Source organism: Haematobia irritans, chromosome 2 (genome assembly GCF_050003625.1).
Source record: "Haematobia irritans isolate KBUSLIRL chromosome 2, ASM5000362v1, whole genome shotgun sequence".
NCBI classification, from domain to species: Eukaryota; Metazoa; Arthropoda; class Insecta; order Diptera; family Muscidae; genus Haematobia; species Haematobia irritans.
In genome coordinates, this window is record NC_134398.1 from 178,460,071 (window position 1) to 178,480,698 (window position 20,628).

At 32.6% G+C, this 20,628-nt stretch overlaps 1 protein-coding gene across 8 annotated transcripts in view; it reads left to right on the plus strand.

Annotated features, from left to right (window-relative positions):
- LOC142226759 (uncharacterized) overlaps nucleotides 1-20,628 on the plus strand; it is a 323,175-nt gene that overhangs the window by 212,836 nt on the left and 89,711 nt on the right. For all 8 annotated transcript variants that reach the window (XM_075296945.1, XM_075296944.1, XM_075296940.1 and 5 more), the window contains exon 7: nucleotides 9,967-10,397. In XM_075296945.1, the coding sequence (XP_075153060.1) occupies nucleotides 9,967-10,397 (431 nt within the window). The remainder of the gene's footprint in view (nucleotides 1-9,966; nucleotides 10,398-20,628) is intronic.

Below are 20,628 nucleotides of genomic sequence, written 5' to 3' on the forward strand. Positions count from 1 at the left end.
TCTACAGAAATAAAATTTTGAAAAAATTTTCTATAAAAATAAAATTTTACAAAATTTTCTATAGAAATAAAATTTTGACAAAATTTTCTGTATAATTTTCTGTCCAAATTTTGGACAAAATTTTCTATAGAAATAAAATTTTGAAAAAATGTTCTACAGAAATAAAATTTTGAAAAAATTTTCTATAGAAATAAAATTTTGAAAAAATTTTCTATAGAAATAAAATTTTGACAAAATTTTCTATAGAAATAAAATTTTGACAAAATTTTCTATAGAAATAAAATTTTGACAAAATTTTCTATAGAAATAAAACTTTGACAAAATTTTCTATAGAAATAAAATTTTGACAAAATTTTCTATAGAAATAAAATTTTGACAAAATTTTCTATAGAAATAAAATTTTGACAAAATTTTCTGTAGAAATAAAATTTTGAAAAAATTTTCTGTAGAAATAAAATTTTTACAAAATTTTCTATAGAAATATAATTTCGTAAAAATTTTCCATAGAAATAAATTTTTGACAAAATTTTCTATAGAAATAAAATTTTGAAAAAGTTATCTGTAGAAATAAAATTTTGGCAAAATTTTCTATAGAAATAAAATTTTGACAACATTTTCTATAGAAATAAAATTTTGACAAAATTTTCTATAGAAATAAAATTTTGACAAAGTTTTCTATAGAAATAAAATTTTGACAAAATTTTCTATAGAAATAAAATTTGGACAAAATTTTCTATAGAAATAAAATTTTGACAAAGTTTTCTATAGAAATAAAATTTTGACAAAATTTTCTATAGAAATAAAATTTGGACAAAATTTTCTATAGAAATAAAATTTTGAAAAAATTTTCTACAGAAATAAAATTTTGAAAAAATTTTCTATAAAAATAAAATTTTACAAAATTTTCTATAGAAATAAAATTTTGACAAAATTTTCTGTATAAATAAAATTTGGACAAAATTTTCTATAGAAATAAAATTTTGAAAAAATGTTCTACAGAAATAAAATTTTGAAAAAATTTTCTATAGAAATAAAATTTTGAAAAAATTTTCTATAGAAATAAAATTTTGACAAAATTTTCTATAGAAATAAAATTTTGACAAAATTTTCTATAGAAATAAAATTTTGACAAAATTTTCTATAGAAATAAAATTTTGACAAAATTTTCTATAGAAATAAAATTTGGACAAAATTTTCAATAGAAATGAAATTTTTACAAAAGTTTCTATAGAAATAAAATTTTGAAAAAATTTTATACAGAAATAGAATTTTGAAAAAATTTTCTATAAAAATAAAATTTTACAAAATTTTCTATAGAAATAAAATTTTGACAAAATTTTCTGTAGAAATAAAATTTTGACAAAATTTTCTATAGAAATAAAATTTTGACAAAATTTTCTATAGAAATAAAATTATGACAAAATATTCTATAGAAATAAAATTTTGACAAAATTTTCTATAGAAATAAAATTTTTAGAAAATTTTCTATGGAAATAAAATATTTAGAAAATTTTCTATAGAAATAATATTTTTACAAAATTTTCGCAAAAATAAAATTTTTACAACATTTTCTGCAGAAATAAAATTTTGAAAAAATTTCTATAGAAATAAAATTTTGCAAAATAAGAGTTGTTTTAGAAAAGTTAAAAAATTAGTCTAAATCGGTCTACATTAAAATATACGTATACTTACAATACAATAGTCTTTAAATTTGATATTATGTAATTTTAGCATCTTTTGGCTTCGAAAAGTACATTTTAATAAATTTTTAGCAATTTTTTTGTCAACATCACTTATCATCCCTGGCACCGATTACACCATATCGCATTTAACGGATCCTGGATCAAAACTTCCATAAACTATTGCATTAAAAACGAAACTAATTAAAAGTGGAACAGTATAGTAAAAAGGTGGCACATAATTCGAAAAGTGTTATATTAGTGACACAATAATGTCAACACTTGAAAACTGTGGCAAAATGGTAACACTGGGCAGAGTAAAAATGTTGCACAAAAATCTGACGTTTAGGGGAAAACAAAAAAATGGCACAAAAGTATCGACTCTTGAAAAAATTGGAAAATTTGCCATTAAAGTGCCTAATGTTAACACTGGTCACACCATGATGAAAGATGGCATAAAAATCTCAAAAGTATCTCATTAAAGGGGGTACCACAAAAGTGGCACCGAAAAAAAAACTGGAAAAATTGCTATTAAAGTGCATAACGGTAACACTGGACACAGCATGGTAAAAAGGTAGCACAAAAATCTAAACGGTGTGGCATTTAGTGGCACAAAAGAGTCAACTTTTTAAAAAGTGTAAAATTTTCACTAAAGTGTCTTATATGTAACAAGCACACAAATCTAAAATGAATGACATTTAGTGGCAAAATGAAAAAGTGTCAACGCTTGAAAAAAAACAAAAAGAAATTTGCCACTAGGTTATGTTAGGTCGAAAAGTGTATTCAGCTCTGCTCTGTCTAATGTTGGCTAACATACACCGAAGCCAGTATTCGATTTGTTGTGCGCTCTAACTTCTACTTTCCATCGTATGCTTGTTTTGTTCCAGGAACTCTGTGTCTCTAACGAATACCATAATTTGTTTTAAGCCCCTTTTTCTAAGCTGGTTCTCGACCCCCTTTTCTAAGCTGGTCCAATAAAGGGAGGGCAGTGACAAGGGCAGTGTTCCAAGGCCTTATCATCTTCAAAACACACCCTACATGCACTATCCTCTGAGGCTCCTATTCGCACTGATGTGCTCTCAATTTTAGGTGCCCTCTCATTATTCCCATGATCCTTCTGACTGTCGTCCTACTTGGGTAGTTTTGCGGACTTTTTCTTGTCTGGGTCATCCTATATCATTTTTGTCGTCCTTTCGACCGTTGCATTGCTCCACATCGCTATATGTGCATACATTCAAGTCGATCCGCGTTGTATCTGTGGACTTTGCGCTCTCTAAGTTCACTTCCCTATGTGTCCTAGCTCATAGCAGTAGTTAAGTTGTCTTTACGTTTTCTTTTATTACGGCATATAGAGGTACCCATATGCCACTAAGGTGACACAATTGTTACACTGGCTACTCATGGTTACAAGGTGTCACAAAGTGTCAACACTTGAAAAGAGTGGTGAAATTGTCACTCAAGTTTAAAAATCGTAAGGCTGTTAAGCGCAGTTCGCACAACAGCAGAGGCCCAATTAAGTTTGCCTATATAAATAGGATAAAATATCACCAATACTTTTCCAAAGAAAATTTTAATGGAATTTCAAAAGATTTCAAATAAAAATTGAATCAATTAAATTTAGTTTAAGAACCCAAAGATCAATTACAAAACTTAATTATGTCAATTAATTTTTATGGTATCGGTGATTGATAATTTCAGGTAAAAATTCATTGGATGAATTAATTTCGTCATAGAAGAAACAAAAAACATTTCTGTGTATATTCGAAGTGACATCTTTGGATTAATGCTCCATTGTGAAAATCATGCCCTTTGTCATAATGAACCGAAGGAATTATCTTCGTTATTTTTACCAAAAAAACTTCGTTAGCTAATCTTCTTATTCTCTTCATTAAATTTCTGAGAAAGTTCCTCATGAAACTTATGAAAATGTCGTTAAAAGAACGAAGTTTTAATGAAGAGTTTCTTTGGTTGCAAAACAATTGCATATTTCGTTCTTATTACAAATAAAACTCTTTCGATGTGCTACTCATCTGTGTGCTTAAATGAAGGGGAAATTCTATACAATTGATTAGTACAAATATTTACCCATAAATAGAAGATTTCCGAAGGATGATAATTCCGCAGCCACATTTAAGTGAAGATTATATTTGAAATGTAATTTGTTTAACCACAATGCCTTGTCCAATAAAACTAGAGGCTGTTGGGTTAAATTTAATAGCGTACACTAAGTCCCAAGAAATATTCTTGGCAACCAACATTTCTTCGCACCAAAATATATAATTATTTGATCAGTTGTCCATCATCCGCTAAGAAAGGATTTCAAATTAATCATTCAAATCAACAATTGTAGGTAATTAATTTTGTTTGGTTTGGTTAAGGTTGTGTCTGGTTGTATTCTGTTACTCTGGACAAAATCCCCGAAAACCATTATCCGGGATTAATTAATTAACTTATGTTCCATTCTATTCTTCGTGTTTTTGTTGCTTGCGATTGTCGTCATACTTCTACACCTCCTTGGTGTAATATTAAATAATTATTAGTCTCACCCCCTGGCCGCCCCACGCACACGCAAATGACATGGGGGGGTGCATGGAAATGACAACAAAACTACCCAGGACATGAACTGTCGAATTGAATTGGCTGTGTGAAGTTGTCATTAGCAGGATATCAAATCATTAAAGTAAGAGCGTTAACGTTGGCAAAGATGATGATGGCGATGGGAGAACATTATGGTGGCCAAGTTGATGAGTTTTGGAGGCCAAATGATGACATTTGGAATGCTGATGATGTTGCCAGTGATAATGTTTGACGAAAAAAAAAAAAACAATCTATAGTGCAGGCAACTTGATTGGCATGGATATACCCGTATTGGTGTGATGTTGACAAGCGTTGAAATTAGCACCGCAAATGATTAGCTGTCTATGATTGTCTGCAAATGTCATCGGTTGGATAATGGTATTAGCAATTCTAGTTACTGAAATTATATTTTACCACTTTGAAATAAAGGGGAGGCAATATTACGGATTAGTTTTTCCCAGGCATATTGTGAGAAGCTTTTTTTCTTGGTCATGTATTGTAATGTTAATGCAAGAGGGATGCAGCATCCAGGCATCCAGCCCTTCGGGACTACATTTTAAACATAGAGTCCTTCGAGCCTATAGTTCCATTAAAGATATTCGGGCCTAAATTTTAATCATAGATTTCTTTAGTCTAAAGTCCAAGAATTGAGTCATTCGGCCCGACAGTTCTAACTCAGAAAAAAGTGAAATCACTATTTCACTAAAGCCAATTTAACTTTATTTTAGTTCATAGAATTATTATGTTTGGAGAAAGATTCTATTACTCTAATAATTGTTTGCGTACGTTACTTAAATTAACTAAAAAACGGGGGGAAAATATATACAAATTAAGCATAAAGATTTACTAAATTCTCATTTCTCACAACATAGTTCATTATTTCTTTAAATTTTTAAATTTTACTACAAATGCATTCATCATGAACTTCGTAAAGACATTCTTGCAATTTTGAACTCTACTTTTTTCCTTCAAACTAGAAAATTTTCTTTAACAAGTGAAAAACCTAATTATGTCTAATAAATTTTCTTGAATTTGTCGAAAAACATTTACTTATTTTTGTGACATCGATGTGATGCCAGCGTTTGTAATACTGTTTTGTTAAAATTTTCTAAAAATATTCAAAATTTTCGAAAATTAACCGAAAGTTTTCTTCCTGGTGGGTTCATTGTTTTTTCAGTGTACCACTGAGACCTGTGAGATTACAGTTAAGATATTTGGACCCAAAGTTCAACCACCTAGATCTTCGGGTATACCATTGAATTCTCTGACGCCACATTTCTACCAATGACACCATGGGGCATACAGTTCTACCTCAAGATCAACAGTTCAACTCCCGAGGCTTGCGTGCCTATAGTTCAACCACTGAGACTTTAGGGCCTACAGTTCAACCACTGAGACCTTAAAGCCTACAGAGCCTGAGATGCCACATGTGATTATATTCATATTCTTCCTATTCATTTTGGGCAATTTCTGGGGATTCAGGCCTGTAGATGCACCACTGAGACCTTAGATCCTACATTTCCACTAATGAGATCTTTCAGAATAAAGTTCAACCACTTAGATCTTCGGGAATACAATTCTAGCACTGAGTTCTCTGACGCCACATTTCAATCACTGACATCCTCGGGCCTACAATTCTACTTAAGATCTACAGTTCAACTCCCGAAGCCTGCGAGCCTATAGTTCAACCACTGAGACCTTATAGCCTACGGTTCCACTAATGAGATCTTCCAGACTAAAGTTCAACCACTGAAATCTTTGGGTATACAGTTCCACCACTGAGTTCTCCGGCTCGAAAGTTCTGCCACCGAGAACTTCGGACCTACAGTTCTACCTAACGACCTACAGTTCAACTCCGGAGGCCTGCGAGCCAACCACTGAGACTTTAGAGCATACATTTCATCCGAGTCTACACGTTCACTAATGAAATCTTGCAGACTAAAGTTCAACCACTTAGATCTTCGGATATACAGTTCTACCACTGAGTTCTCCTGCTCGAAAGTTCTGCCACCGAGACCTTCGGGTCTACAGTTCTACCTAACGATCTACAGTTAAACTCCCGAGGCCTACGAGCCTATAGTTCAACCACTGAGACTTTAGAGCATACATTTCATCCACTGAGACCTTAGGGCCTGCAGTTCCACCACTGAGTCCTTAGAGCTTACAGTTTTACAAATGAGATCTTCCGTACTAAAGTTCAACCACTTAGCTCTTCGGATATACAGTTCTACCACTGAGTTCTCCTGCTCAAAAGTTCTGCCAGCGAGACCTTCGGGCCTACAGTTCTACCCAAAGATCTACAGTTCAACTCCCGAGGCCTGCGAGCATATAGTTCAAACAGTGAGACTTTAGGGCCTACATCTCAACCATTGATACCTTAGGGCCTGCAGTTCCACCACTGACTCCTTAGAGCCTACAGTTTCACTAATGAGATCTTCCGTACTAAAGTTCAACCACTTAGATCTTCGGATATACAGTTCTACCACTGAGTTCTCCTGCTCGAAAGTTCTGCCACCGAGACCTTCGGGCCTACAGTTCTACCTAACGATCTACAGTTCCACTTCCGAGGCCTTCGAGCCTATAGTTCAACCACTGATACTTTAGAGCATACATTTCAACCATTGAGACCTTAGGGCATGCAGTTCTACCACTGATTCCTTAGAGCCTACAGTTCCACTAATGAGATCTTCCAGACTAAAGTGCAACCACTTAAATCTTTAGGTATACAGTTCCACCACTGATTTCTGCTGCTCGAAAATTCTGCCACAGAGAACTTCAGGCCTACAGTTCTACCGATCGTTAGGTAGGTAGTTCATCTCCCGAGGCCTGCGAGCCTATAGTTCAACCACTGAGACTTTAGAGCATACATTTCATCCACCGAGACCTTCGGGTCTACAGTTCTACCTAACGATCTACAGTTAAACTCCCGAGGCCTACGAGCCTATAGTTCAACCACTGAGACTTTAGAGCATACATTTCATCCACTGAGACCTTAGGGCCTGCAGTTCCACCACTGAGTCCTTAGAGCCTACAGTTCCACTAATGAGATCTTCCAGACTAAAGTTCAACCACTGAAATCTTCTGGTATACAGTTCCACCACTGAGTTCTCCGGCTCGAAACTTCTGACACCGAGACCTTTGGGCCTACAGTTCTACCTAAAGATCTACGGTTCAACCCCGAGGCCCGCGAGCCTATAGTTCAACCACTGCGACTTTAGAGTATTCATTTCCACCACTGACACCTTAGGGCCTGCAGTTCCACCACTGAGTCCTTAGAGCCTACACTTCCTCTAATGAGATCTTCCAGACTAAAGTTCAACCACTGAAATCTTCGGGTATACAGTTCGACCACTGAGTTCTCCGGCTCGAAATTTCTGACACCGAGACCTTTGGGCCTACAGTTCTACCTAAAGATCTACTGTTCAACCCCAAGGCCCGCGAGCCTACAGTTCAACAACTGAGACTTTAGAGTATTAATTTCCACCACTGACACCTTAGGGCCTGCAGTTCCACCACTGAGTCCTTGAAGCCTACAGTTCCACTAATGAGATCTTCCAACCTTAAGTTCAACCACTGTAATCTTCGGGTATACAGTTCCACCACTGTGTTCTTCGGCTCGAAGCTTCTGACACCGAGACCTTCGGACCTACAGCTCTACCTTCAGACCTACAGTTCTACCACCGATGTCTGCGAGCCATAGTTCTGTCCTTCGGGCTTACAGTTCCATCACTGATATCTTCGAGAATATAATTCTATCACAAAGTCCTTCGTTCCTACAGTTCTGCCACTGAGACCTTTGGGCGCATAGTTCTAACTTTAGATCAACAGTTTCGCCACTGTTCGGATGTACATTTTTTCCATTGAACCCTTCGGGACAGTAGTTATACCTCCTGATCTATAGTTCCACCACTAAGGCCTGCGGGCCTAACGTTCCTCCTCTAGGTCCTTTTGGGCCTACATTTCCACCACTGATTTCTCCATCCGTCCAGTTCTACCATTGAGATATTCGGCCCTACAGTTCTACCTTCAGATCTGCAGTTCCTCCGCTGAGCCGGCAAGGCTTACAGTCCCATGACTGCAATCTTCCAATTAACAGTTCCCTTATATACTCGCTAGTAAAATAGATTTTATGTTAGTCGTTGGCAGTACATGTTTGAGGTTATATGTGCTCTGAATATTTTGTGTTATTTAATCTCATCTCGTCCAATAAATGTTTGCGACTATTTTTTACAATTTTCGATACACCGATGAATTTAATACAATTATTGGTAAGGAAGCTCCATCATGGACCAGTGTTTATCGATGATATCAACCGAAGTTGTAGTTCACTCCAAAACGAATTTCCTGAAGTTCATCTAAAACCACTTCACGTTGGATCTCACACAATTTTTCAAAAAGACTCCTGTCGATTCGTCGAAAGAAATACTCGAAAAATACGAATGCGGTGCATATAGTCCTGACTTGGCACTGAATGACTTCTTTTTATTCTCGTACGTAAAACATAAAATTAGAGGTCAAAATTTTTCGATAACTGAAGAAACGGTTGATGCGCTCAGAATGCATGTTGGGAGGATACCTCAATCGGTGTGGCGAAAGTCCTTCAACAATTGGGTCAAACTCAAGCAAACTTTTATAGATCTTAATGGGGTCAACCCTAGTCCAAAGGTTAGCACGCCCGCCTTGCAAACAAAGGATTGTGGGTTCAATCCTACTTTCGAACTGACACCAAACAATTTTTCTGAGGTTCATTATTCCCACTCAATAACGTTGGCGACATTTCTGAGTGTTTTTAAAGCTTCTCTAAGTGGTTTTATCCATTGTTGTAGGCCTTTCGGACTCGGAATCGGGCAACAATCATCGATAAGAGGGAAGTGTTTTGAAAGCTTCTCTTAGTGGTTTTATCCATTGTTGTAGGCTTTTCGGACTCGGAATCGGGCAACAATCATCGATAAGAGGGAACGTCACCACTGTGGTACCACATTAGACTGAATAGCCCAGGTGAGTCTGTAATAGCGGGCTGCCACTATACCTCACCTATCCTAATGGGGAATATTTTGAAACAAAAAATAAAAATGATCCCGAAATTCAAAATGCAACCCTCGTAATGAAATTGCGTTAGCATAATGAAGCCCGAAGATCCACAAGTAGGTGTTTTGCGTCTAGTTCTCTACACAGAGATCCCAGTAAGGTTAAATTTGTTTGGTTTTTATCACTTAACAGAATTAAAAATTTTATTTCCTTCTGCGACAATAATTATTTTAAATCTTTTGAACGTTTCTTTAGCAATAATAAATTTGTTGGCAAATATAATCTTCCTATTCCATTTAATATTATCAATCAAGGGGGGTCAGTTTAACAAATACAAAGGAAATCCTTGGTTCTCTTTTGTTACCGCATGGTAGAACATAATCATAACTCCACAAATAATTCACTAAGTAAACATATCATCAATTCATCTCAAGTTTACTCCATGGCTGGCTTTTCGATGGCCTGTCATATTAAGTTGTTATTTCGGATGGGTCATGTTGTTGTTCTTCTGACTTTTGCTACACTTTGTGAATTCCGTGAATGGCTTCATTTATTTTATGAAACATTATTTTGTAATTTGTCTCTATTCCATTTGAAAGAATGTTTTTCGTTCCGTTTTTTTTTTGTTATTGTGGCCAACATTCCTCATTTCTCATTTTGTTTCACTTTGCTTTCTTTGCAGATTTTTGGCAACCACCATGTTATCGGCTGGTGTCACAATCATGGATCCCATTGCCTTAACAATGATTGAAAAATACGGTGGTGACTTTGGACGTGAGCGCTTATTCTCAAGCATTGGTATGGCCATCTTTTCACCCATCACCGGCATCATGATTGATTACTATTCCAGGGGCCTGGGCTATACGGACTACTCGGCGGCCTTCTACACATACGATCTCCTATTAATTATTTCAACGGTTTCGGTTCTCATGATGCCCCTGGGTGAGAAACTGCCAGCGGACAATGTCTTCAGGGATTTGTGGAATCTACTGAAGATGCCACATGTGATTACATTCATATTCTTCCTATTCATTTTGGGCAATTTCTGGGGATTCATTGAAAGCTTCTTGTTTTTGTATTTAAAAGAATTGGGAGCACCGAATTATTTATTAGGTAAGTGTTGGGTGGCTGTACCCCCTCCCCCTCCCCCCTCCGCCCAATTAGAAAAAGGTCAAATGTTACAAATGCCGTAGGTGGTAATAGTAGTGGTGGATGGTGGTCATGGTTTGTAAAACATTTCATTTTTTTTTTGTTTTCAGGGATAAGCTGAAATGGAAAGAATGCTCCATTAGGATGATAGCTAGGATTCGGAGCTTATTGTAGCTTTAAAAGTATCTCTGTTTAGATTTAAAATGCATGGTCTTTTTCAGGCATTACACTGGTCACTGAAAAAGTGTCTTTTGATTATTTATGAAAATTTCGAACAGATGTAAGAAGGTAATCCGGTTCCTTTAACTAGTTCATTAGGTTAGGTGGCAGCCCGATGTTTCAGGCTCACTTAGACTTTTCAGTCCATTGTGATACCACATTGGTGAACTTCTCTCTTATCACTGAGTGCTGCCCGATTCTATGTTAAGCTCAATGACAAGGGACCTCCTTTTTATAGCCGAGTCCGAACGGCGTTCCACATTGCAGTGAAACCACTTAGAGAAGCTTTGAAACCCTCAGAAATGTAACCAGCATTACTGAGGTGGGATAATCCACCGCTGAAAAACTTTTTGGTTTTCGGTCGAAGCACGAATCGAACCCACGACCTTGTGTATGCAAGGCGGGCATGCTAACCATTGCACCACGATGGCTCCCTTAGTAGTTCCTATAAAAAGTATCGCGAAATTTTTAATATAAATAGAAAGCCTGAGAGATATTGGTAAGGCTATAAAAATGTAGCAACTGTTTCCACTGCCTCTCAAAACCGAAAAGCTGGACGAATAGCTAAATGTTCAATCTTTGTAATATGTAGTGTAAAGACTATGGCTTGACTTCCAATTCAAATTTCGTTTAAATTTGGACAAGACCGGCTGAACGTTAACCCGGAGAAGAAAGAATCTGTTACGCAGACGATGTTATAATACTTCTTAAGGGAACGAATCCTAATAGACTCTGCAGAAAAGCTGAAAGGGTCCACAAGATCGAGGCGACTGAATGTTAACCCGGAGAAGAAAGAATAATGCCTATTCACTAGAAGGACTAAAGCTGCCCAATATAGCGAACCGAGCTTTTTGTGCAACACTCTACTAGTGTCTGTAATAACCTTAGAGAGGAAACTGAAAATTGGAAAAGCGACATAAAATAGAGGCCTGAGAAACACTACAGTTGGTGTGTACTAAGCAGAAGAGCGGTGGGCTATAAATGGGGCCTGCATCCAAAGGTGACTTGCTGGATATTTAGAGGCTCACTTAGACTATTCAGTCCATTGTAATACTACAGTGGTGAAATTCTCTCTTATCATTAAGAGCTGCCCTGCGAACAACAAATACATGGACAGACGGACGGACACCAAGGGCTACATCGAATCAGAAAGAAAGAAATTTTACCATAAATCTAGCAAATTAAAAAAAACTTTTATTTTGAAGTATTTTTATTAAAATGTTTTAGTTAGTATGAAAAAATGTTTTTTCTTACAACGAAATATTTTATTATTCTATCTTAGAAGTTTATTTCAATAGTTTCAGTATTATCTATTACGATTTCTCCTATTAGCGACAATTTATTAAGTTTATAATTATACCTTTAATTGTAAATTGATCAAATTTTAAATGTTTTAACTATTTTAGCTTGCACCAACAAGAGAAAGTTAGTACTGCTCCAAAAAGGGGGAACTTACAATGAATTTTGATAACATGACCTAATTAATTTTAAAGTTTATTAAAGTTTTTAAAGATATCGAATTTATAGAAAATTTTGTCGAAGTTTTAAACCGAAAATTTTGTCCAAATTTTATGCCCATAGAAAATTTTATCAAAATTCTATTTATATAGAAAATTTGGTAAATATTTTATTTCTATAGAAAACTTTTTTAAAATTTTATTTCTATAGACGTTTTTGTCAAAATTTTATTTCTTTAGAAAAATTTATGAAAATTTTATTTCTATAAAAATATTTGTCAAAATTTTATTGCTGTAGAAAATCTTGTCAAAATTTTATTTCTATAAAAAATATTGTCAAAATTTTATTTCTATAGAAAATCTTGTCAAAATTATATTTTTGCATAACATTTTTAAATATGTTATATCTATTGAAAATGTTGTGAAAATTTTTTCAAAATTTTATTTCTATAGAAAATTTTATCAAAATTTTATGTCTTTAGAATTTTTTTTTTTTTAATTTTATTTCTGTAGAAAATTTTGTAGAAATTTTATCTCTATAGAACATTTTGTAAAAACTTTATTTCTATAGAAACTTTGTCAAAAATTTACTTCTATAGAAAATTTTGTTAAAACTTAATTGCTATAGAAAATTTTTTATCCCGTTTTAAAGCTGAGATCAAAACAACAAATATGATTGAAGTATAAACCCACAATAAAAAACAAAACACGAATGAAGTAAGAGGAGGCACGCTCAAAATAAACCCAGCCAACTGCACTCAAATCGATGATTTGATGGTGGCAAAGGAAAAGAGAAATGTTTGTATGAATTTATTTCGGCATAAGCCGGCTATCATAAACCTTTTTTCGGAAGGTTCAAGTGTGGTTCACCATGGGTTTAGAGAACTGCCTAAATTTATTCTGATAATTGTTTTTTTTTTTGCTGCAAGTAGAGGATGCTGATGAGGAACGTGGTAATTCCGAAATGTGCGTCCATCCAACCATCTTGCAGTCTATAGGGCTTTGCTCAAATAAATTTGACAAACATTCTTTTCCTCTGTTGGTTAAGCTACTCTTGTAGTTTAGACAACATAATGGTTTTAAAGCTGAGATTAAAACAACAAATATGATTGAAGTATAAACCCACAATAAAAAACAAAACACGAAAATTTTTTTTCTCTAGAAAATTTTGTAAAAGTTTTATTTTTGCATAAAATTCTTAAAAATGTCATATCAGCTCGTATAGAAAATTTTGTGAAAATTTTATTTCAATAGAAAATTTTTGTCAAAATTTTATATCTATAGACAATTTTATCAACATTTTATATCTATAGAAAATTTTGTCAAAATTTTATTTCTTTAGAAAATTTTGTAGAAATTTTATTTCTATAGAAAATTTTGTAAAAATTTTATTCCCATAGAAAATTTTGACAACATTTTATTTCTATAGAAAATTTTGTTAAAACTTAATTGCTATAGAAAATTTTAACAAAATTCAATTTCTATAGAAAATCTGTAAAAATTTTATTTATAGAATTTTTTCAAATTTTTTTTTCAAAATTTTTTTTTCAAAATTTTATTGCTATAGATAATTTTATTTCTATAGAAAATTGTGTAAAAATTTTGTTGAAATTTTATTTCTATAGAACATTTTGTAAAACTTTTATTTTATATCTACAGAAACTTTTGTCAAAATTTTATTTCTTTGGAAAATTTCTTAGAAATTTTATTTCTATAGAACATTTTGTAAAACTTTTATTGCTATAGAAAATTTTGTCAAAAATTTATTTCTATAAAAATTTTTGTCAAAATTTTACTTCTATAGAAAATTTTGTTAATATATAATTGTTTTAAAAAATTTTATCAAAATTATATTTCTATAGAATATTTTGTCAACATTTTATTTCTATAGAAAATGTTGTCAAAATTTTATTGCTATAGAATATTTTGTCAAATTTTTTTTCTGTAGAAAATTTTGTCTAAATTTTATTTTTGCATAAAAATTTTAAAAATGTCATATCTATAGAAAATTTTGTGAAAATTTTATTTCGATAGAAAATTTTTGGAAAAATTTTATTTCTATAGAAAATTTTATCAACATTTTATAACTATAGAAAATTTTGTCAAAATTTTTTTTTTTTTAGAAAATTTTGTCAAAATTTTATTTCTTTAGAAAATTTTATCAACATTTTATATCTATAGAAGATTTTGTAAAAATTTTATTCCCATAGAAAATTTTGACAACATTTTATTTCTATAGAATATCTTGTTAAAATTTTATTGCTATAGATAATCTTGGCAAAATTTTATTGCTATAGAAAATTTTGCAAAAATTTTATTTCCATTGAAAATTTGTAAAAATTTTATAGATTTTTTTTTTAAATTTTATTGCTATAGAAAATTTTATTTCTATAGAAAATTGTGTAAAAATTTTATTTTTTTTTAGAAAATTTTGTTGAAATTTTATTTCTATAGAACAGTTTGTAAAACTTTTATTGCTATAGAAAAATTTTGTCAAAATTTTATTTCTATAGAAATTTTTGTCAATATATAATTGTTTTAAAAAATTGTATCAAAATTATATTTCTATAGAATATTTTGTCAAAATTTTATTTCTATAGAAAATTTTGTCAACATTTTATTTCTATAGAAAATTTTAACAAATATTTATTTCTATAGAAAATTTTGTCAAAATTTTATTTTTGCATTAAATATTTAAAACTGTCATATCTATAGAAAATTTTTTGAGAAATTTTATTTCAATAGAAATTTTTTGTCAAAATTTTATCAACATTTTATATCTATACAAAATTTTGTCAAAATTGTATTTATTTAGAAAATTTTATCAACATTTTATATCTACAGAAAATTTTGTAAAAATTTTATTCCCATAAAAAATTTTGACAACATTTTATTTCTATAAAAAAATTTATCAGAATTTAATTTCTATAGAATCAAACTTTTATTGCTATAGAACATTTTGTAAAATATTTAGTGCTATAGAAAATTTTGTCAAAATTTTATTTCTATAAAATTTTTTTCAAAATTTTACTTCTATAGAAAATTTTGTCAATATATATTTTTTTTAAAAAATTTTATCAAAGTTATATTTCTATAGAATATTTTGTCAAAATTTTATTTCTATAGAAAATTTTTTCAACATTTTATTTCTATAGAAAATGTTGACAAATGTTTATTTCTATAGAAAATTTTGTCAATTTTTTTTTACAAAACTTAAACAACAGAGGAAAACAAGTATAAACGGCCGTAAGTTCGGCCAGGCCGAATCTTATGTACCCTCCACCATGGATTGCGTAGAAACTTCTAAGAAAGACTGTCATCCACAATCGAATTACTTGGGTTGTGGTATCTTAAATCGTTTTCTAAATTTTGAGTTTGTCCATACGTGGTATATATCAGACAAAAAAGGTATGTGTAGGTAAGTCTACAAATAATTACGAATCGATATGGACTTTTGCACGGTACGTAGGGAGCCAGAATTGAAATATGGTGGTCGCTTATATGGGGGCTATATACAATTATTGATATGGACCAATTTTTGTGTGATTGGGGATCGATTTATCTGAAGGCTATATATAACTATAGACCGATATGGACCTAGATAGGCATGGTAGTTAACGGTCATATACTAGCACAATGTATCAAATTTCAACTGACTCGGATGAAATTTGCTCCTCCAAGAGGCTCCAAAACCAAATCTCGGGATCGCTTTATATGGGGGGGCTATATATGATTATGGACTGATATGGACCACTTTTGGCATGGTTGTTAAATATCATATAAAGGGTGATTCTTTTGAGGTTAGGATTTTCATGCATTAGTATTTGACAGATCACGTGGGATTTCAGACATGGTGTCAAAGAGAAAGATGCTCAGTATGCTTTGACATTTCATCATGAATAGACTTACTAACGAGCAACGCTTGCAAATCATTGAATTTTATTACCAAAATCAGTGGCAGAAAATCCGCTTTTTTATCGACAAATTTTGTTCAGCGATGAGGCTCATTTCTGGTTGAATGGCTACGTAAATAAGCAAAATTGCCGCATTTGGAGTGAAGAGCAACCAGAAGCCGTTCAAGAACTGCCCATGCATCCCGAAAAATGCACTGTTTGGTGTGGTTTGTACGCTGGTGGAATCATTGGACCGTATTTTTTCAAAGATTCTGTTGGACGCAACGTTACGGTGAATGGCGATCACTATCGTTCGATGCTAACAAACTTTTTGTTGCCAAAAATGGAAGAACTGAACTTGGTTGACATGTGGTTTCAACAAGATGGCGCTACATGCCACACAGCTCGCGATTCTATGGCCATTTTGGGGGAAAACTTCGGAGAACAATTCATCTCAAGAAATGGACCGGTAAGTTGGCCACCAAGATCATGCGATTTGACGCCTTTAGACTATTTTTTGTGGGGCTACGTCAAGTCTAAAGTCTACAGAAATAAGCCAGCAACTATTCCAGCTTTGGAAGACAACATTTCCGAAGAAATTCGGGCTATTCCGGCCGAAATGCTGGAAAAAGTTGCCCAAAATTGGACTTTCCGAATGGACCACCTAAGACGCAGCCGCGGTCAACATTTAAATGAAATTATCTTCAAAAAGTAAATGTCATGGACCAATCTAACGTTTCAAATAAAGAACCGATGAGATTTTGCAAATTTTATGCGTTTTTTTTAAAAAAAAAGTTATCAAGCTCTTAACAAATCACCCTTTACTACCACCACGTACAAAATGTCAACCACATCGGGTGACTTTTGCTTCTCCAAAAGGAACCGGAGGTAAAATCTGGGGATCGGTTTATATGGGTGCTATATATAATTATGGACTGATATGAACCAATTCCTGCATGGTTGTTGGATACCATATACTAACATCACGTACCAAATTTCAACCGAATTGGATGAATTTTGCTCTTCCAAGGGGCTCCGGAGGTCAAATCTGGGGATCGGTTTATATGGGGGCTATATATAATTATGGACCGAAGTCGACCAATTTTTGCATGGAAGTTTGAGACCATATACTAACACCACGTACCAAATTTCAACTGAATCAGATGAATTTTGGTCTTCCAAGAGGCTCCGGAGGTCAAATCTGGTGATCGGTTTATATGGGGGCTATATATAATTATGGACCGATGTGGACCAATTTTTGCATGGTTGTTAGAGACCATATACTAACACCATGTACCAAATTTCAGCCGGATCGGATGAAATTTGCTTCTCTTAGAGGCCTCGCAAGCCAAATCGGGGGATCGGTTTATATGGGGGCTATATATAATTATGGACCGATGTGGACCAATTTTTGCATGGTTGTTAGAGACCATATACCAACACCATGTACCAAATTTCAGCCAGATCGGATGAAATTTGCTTCTCTTAGAGGCCTCGCAAGCCAAATCGGGGGATCGGTTTATATGGGGGCTATATATAATTATGGACCGATGTGGACCAATTTTTGCATGGTTGTTAGATATCATATGCTAACACCATGTACCTAATTTCAGCCGGATCGGATGAAATTTGCTTCTCTTAGACGCCTCGCAAGCCAAATTTGGGGGTCCGTTTATATGGGGGCTATACGTAAAAGTGGACCGATATGGCCCATTTGAAATACTATCCGACCTACATCAATAACAACTACTTGTGCCAAGTTTCAAGTTGATAGCTTGTTTCGTTCGGAAGTTAGTGTGATTTCAACAGACGGACGGACGGACGGACGGACATGCTCAGATCGACTCAGAATTTCACCACGACCCAGAATATATATACTTTATGGGGTCTTAGAGCAATATTTCGATGTGTTACAAACGGAATGACAAAGTTAATATACCCCCCATCCTATGGTGGAGGGTATAAAAATGTTTTTGAAATTTATATGGACAAAACCTTATAGACTGCAAGATAGTTGGATGGACGCACGTTTCGGAATTACCACATTCCTCATCAGAATCCTCTACTTGCAGCAAAACTATCAACCAATTATCAGAATAAATTCGGGTAGTTAACTAAACCCAAAGTGAACCACACTTGAACCTTCCGAAAAAATGTTGAAGATAGTCGGCTGTTGCCGAAATAAATCTTTGTACAAACATCTCTCTTTGCCAATTTCAAATAATAGATTTGAGTGCAGATGGCTGGGTTTATTTGAGCGTGCTTCTCTTACTTCATTCGTTTTGTTTTTATTGTTGGTTTGTACTTCACTCATATTTTTTGTTTTGATCTTAACTTAAAAACCAATGCGTTGACTAAACTACAAGAGTAGCTTAACCTTTTCCTCTGTTGGTTAAGCTACTCTTGTAGCTTAACCAAATTTTATTCTATATGAAATTTTATTTCTATAGAAAAATTTTGTCAAAATTTTACTTCTATACAAAATTTTGTCAAAATTTGATTTCTATAGAAAATTTTGTCAAAATTTTATTTCTATAGAAAATTATGTCAAAATTCTGTTTGTATAGAAAATTTTGACAAAATGTGATTTCTGTAGAAAATTTTGTCAAAATTTTATTTCTATGGAAAATTTTGTCAAAATTTTATTTCTATGGAAAATTTTGTCAATTTATTTCTATAAGCATTTTGGTCAAAATTTTATTGCTATAGAAAATTTTGTCCAAATTGTATTGCTATAGAAAATTTTGTCAAAATTTTATTTTTGCACGGAATTTTTAAAAATATAAAATTTAGTGAAACTTTTGACAAAAATTTATTCCTATAGAAAATTTTGTCAAAATTATATTTTCGCATATTATTTGTTAATATGTTATATCTATAGAAAATGTTGCGAAAATTTTATTTCAATAGGAAAGTTTTTCAAAATTTTATTTCTATAGAAAATTTTATCAACATTTTATATCTATAGAAAATTTTGTCAACATTGTATTTCTTTAGAAAATTTTGTAGAAATTTAATTTCTATAGAACATTTGTAAAAATTTTATTCCCATAGAAAATTTTGACAACATTTTATTTCTATAGAAAATTTTGTTAAAATTTAATTGCTATAGAAAATTTGAACAAAATTTTATTTCTATAGAAAATTTGTAAACATTTTATTTTATAGAAATTGTTTTTTTTCAAAATTTTATTGCTATAGAAAATTGTATTTATATAGAAAATTGTGTAAAAATTTTATTTTTTTGAAAATTTGGTTGAAATTTTATTTCTATAGAACATTTTGTAAAGCTTTTATTGCTAAAGAAGATTTTGTCAAAATTTTATATCTAGAGAAAATTTTGTCAAAATTTTACTTCTATAGGAACTTTTGTCAAAATTTGATTTCTATAGAAAATTTTGTCAAAATTTTATTCGTTTGTAGAGTTTGTAAGGTTTGAGGTCATATTGTAATAAAACATAATAAAATCTTAGTGTTTTATAGTGTTTTATTTTAAATTCTTTCCAATATTTCGAACTCCCTCGTTGTCCGTTGTCTTACTAAAAATATTAAAAATTTAATTTCCCTGAGGACGGACAACGATGGTGTTCGAAATATTGGAAAGAATTTAAAATAAAACACTATAAAAAACTAAGATTTTATTTTGTTCATTGGAACTGGAGCAGCGTTTCACATTAAGGTGATACCATTTAGAGCTTGGAAGCACTCAGAAATGCCACTAGCATAATAGGAAGAATACAAACATTTACTGAAAATTTTTGGCTGTTATGTCGAAACTGGGGTTCAACCCATCGTGGTTAGCAAAACCATTGGCCCTTAGAGGCTCTTTAGCCTAACTTAATCTAAGAGTTTTCTTCTTAAAAAAAAAAATCCAGTAGCCTAGTGTTAAATGAATCAAATGAACTATTTCGAAAAATTTTTGGGCACTTGAATTATTTTTAGTAGTGGCTAAGCTGTGGGTTCTTCAATATTTGCCAAATTAAACTTAAACCAAATTGAATAACAAATCTTATGTATCACCACACCACACATATACACACTTACAAACACACGCACCCAAATACTGAGGGCATATCAAATGACATTAGTGTCAATAAGGATAAATGTTTTCATTTTTTGGTGTTGTTGGTGTGAGATGGACCGGTTTTAGTCCCAAAAAAAGGAAGACTCTTAAGTTCACAATTTGTGTAACATGCCAAATGTAATCAGGGTTATTCGATTTGTTCATGCACCACTGATGAAGAAGAGCATTTTTTTCTCCCCGAAGCATACGTGATATGTGTTCACTTGGGTCACAAGGTATGTGAAATAATAATGCGGCATTTGGGAGAGGTGAACCATGGAAGAGGTAGGGGCAACGATATTGCAGAAACTGGTGATTACACCAGAGACGACAATGTTAGTTTGTACCCAAAGTCACTTGGGTTCAAATGCATGATAAAAATCCTTACAAACTAATTTGAAATGAAATGTTTGAAAAGTGGAAGGTATAACATGGTCAATGTGTGTATATATTTGTGTGAGTTAGGTGAAGTAGTAGTTGGAGATTGGACAGACGTTTTTTTGTTTTGTTTTATGGAGCACCCAAAAAGAACTAAAACTTCATCATCCTTATGTCTACTTTAC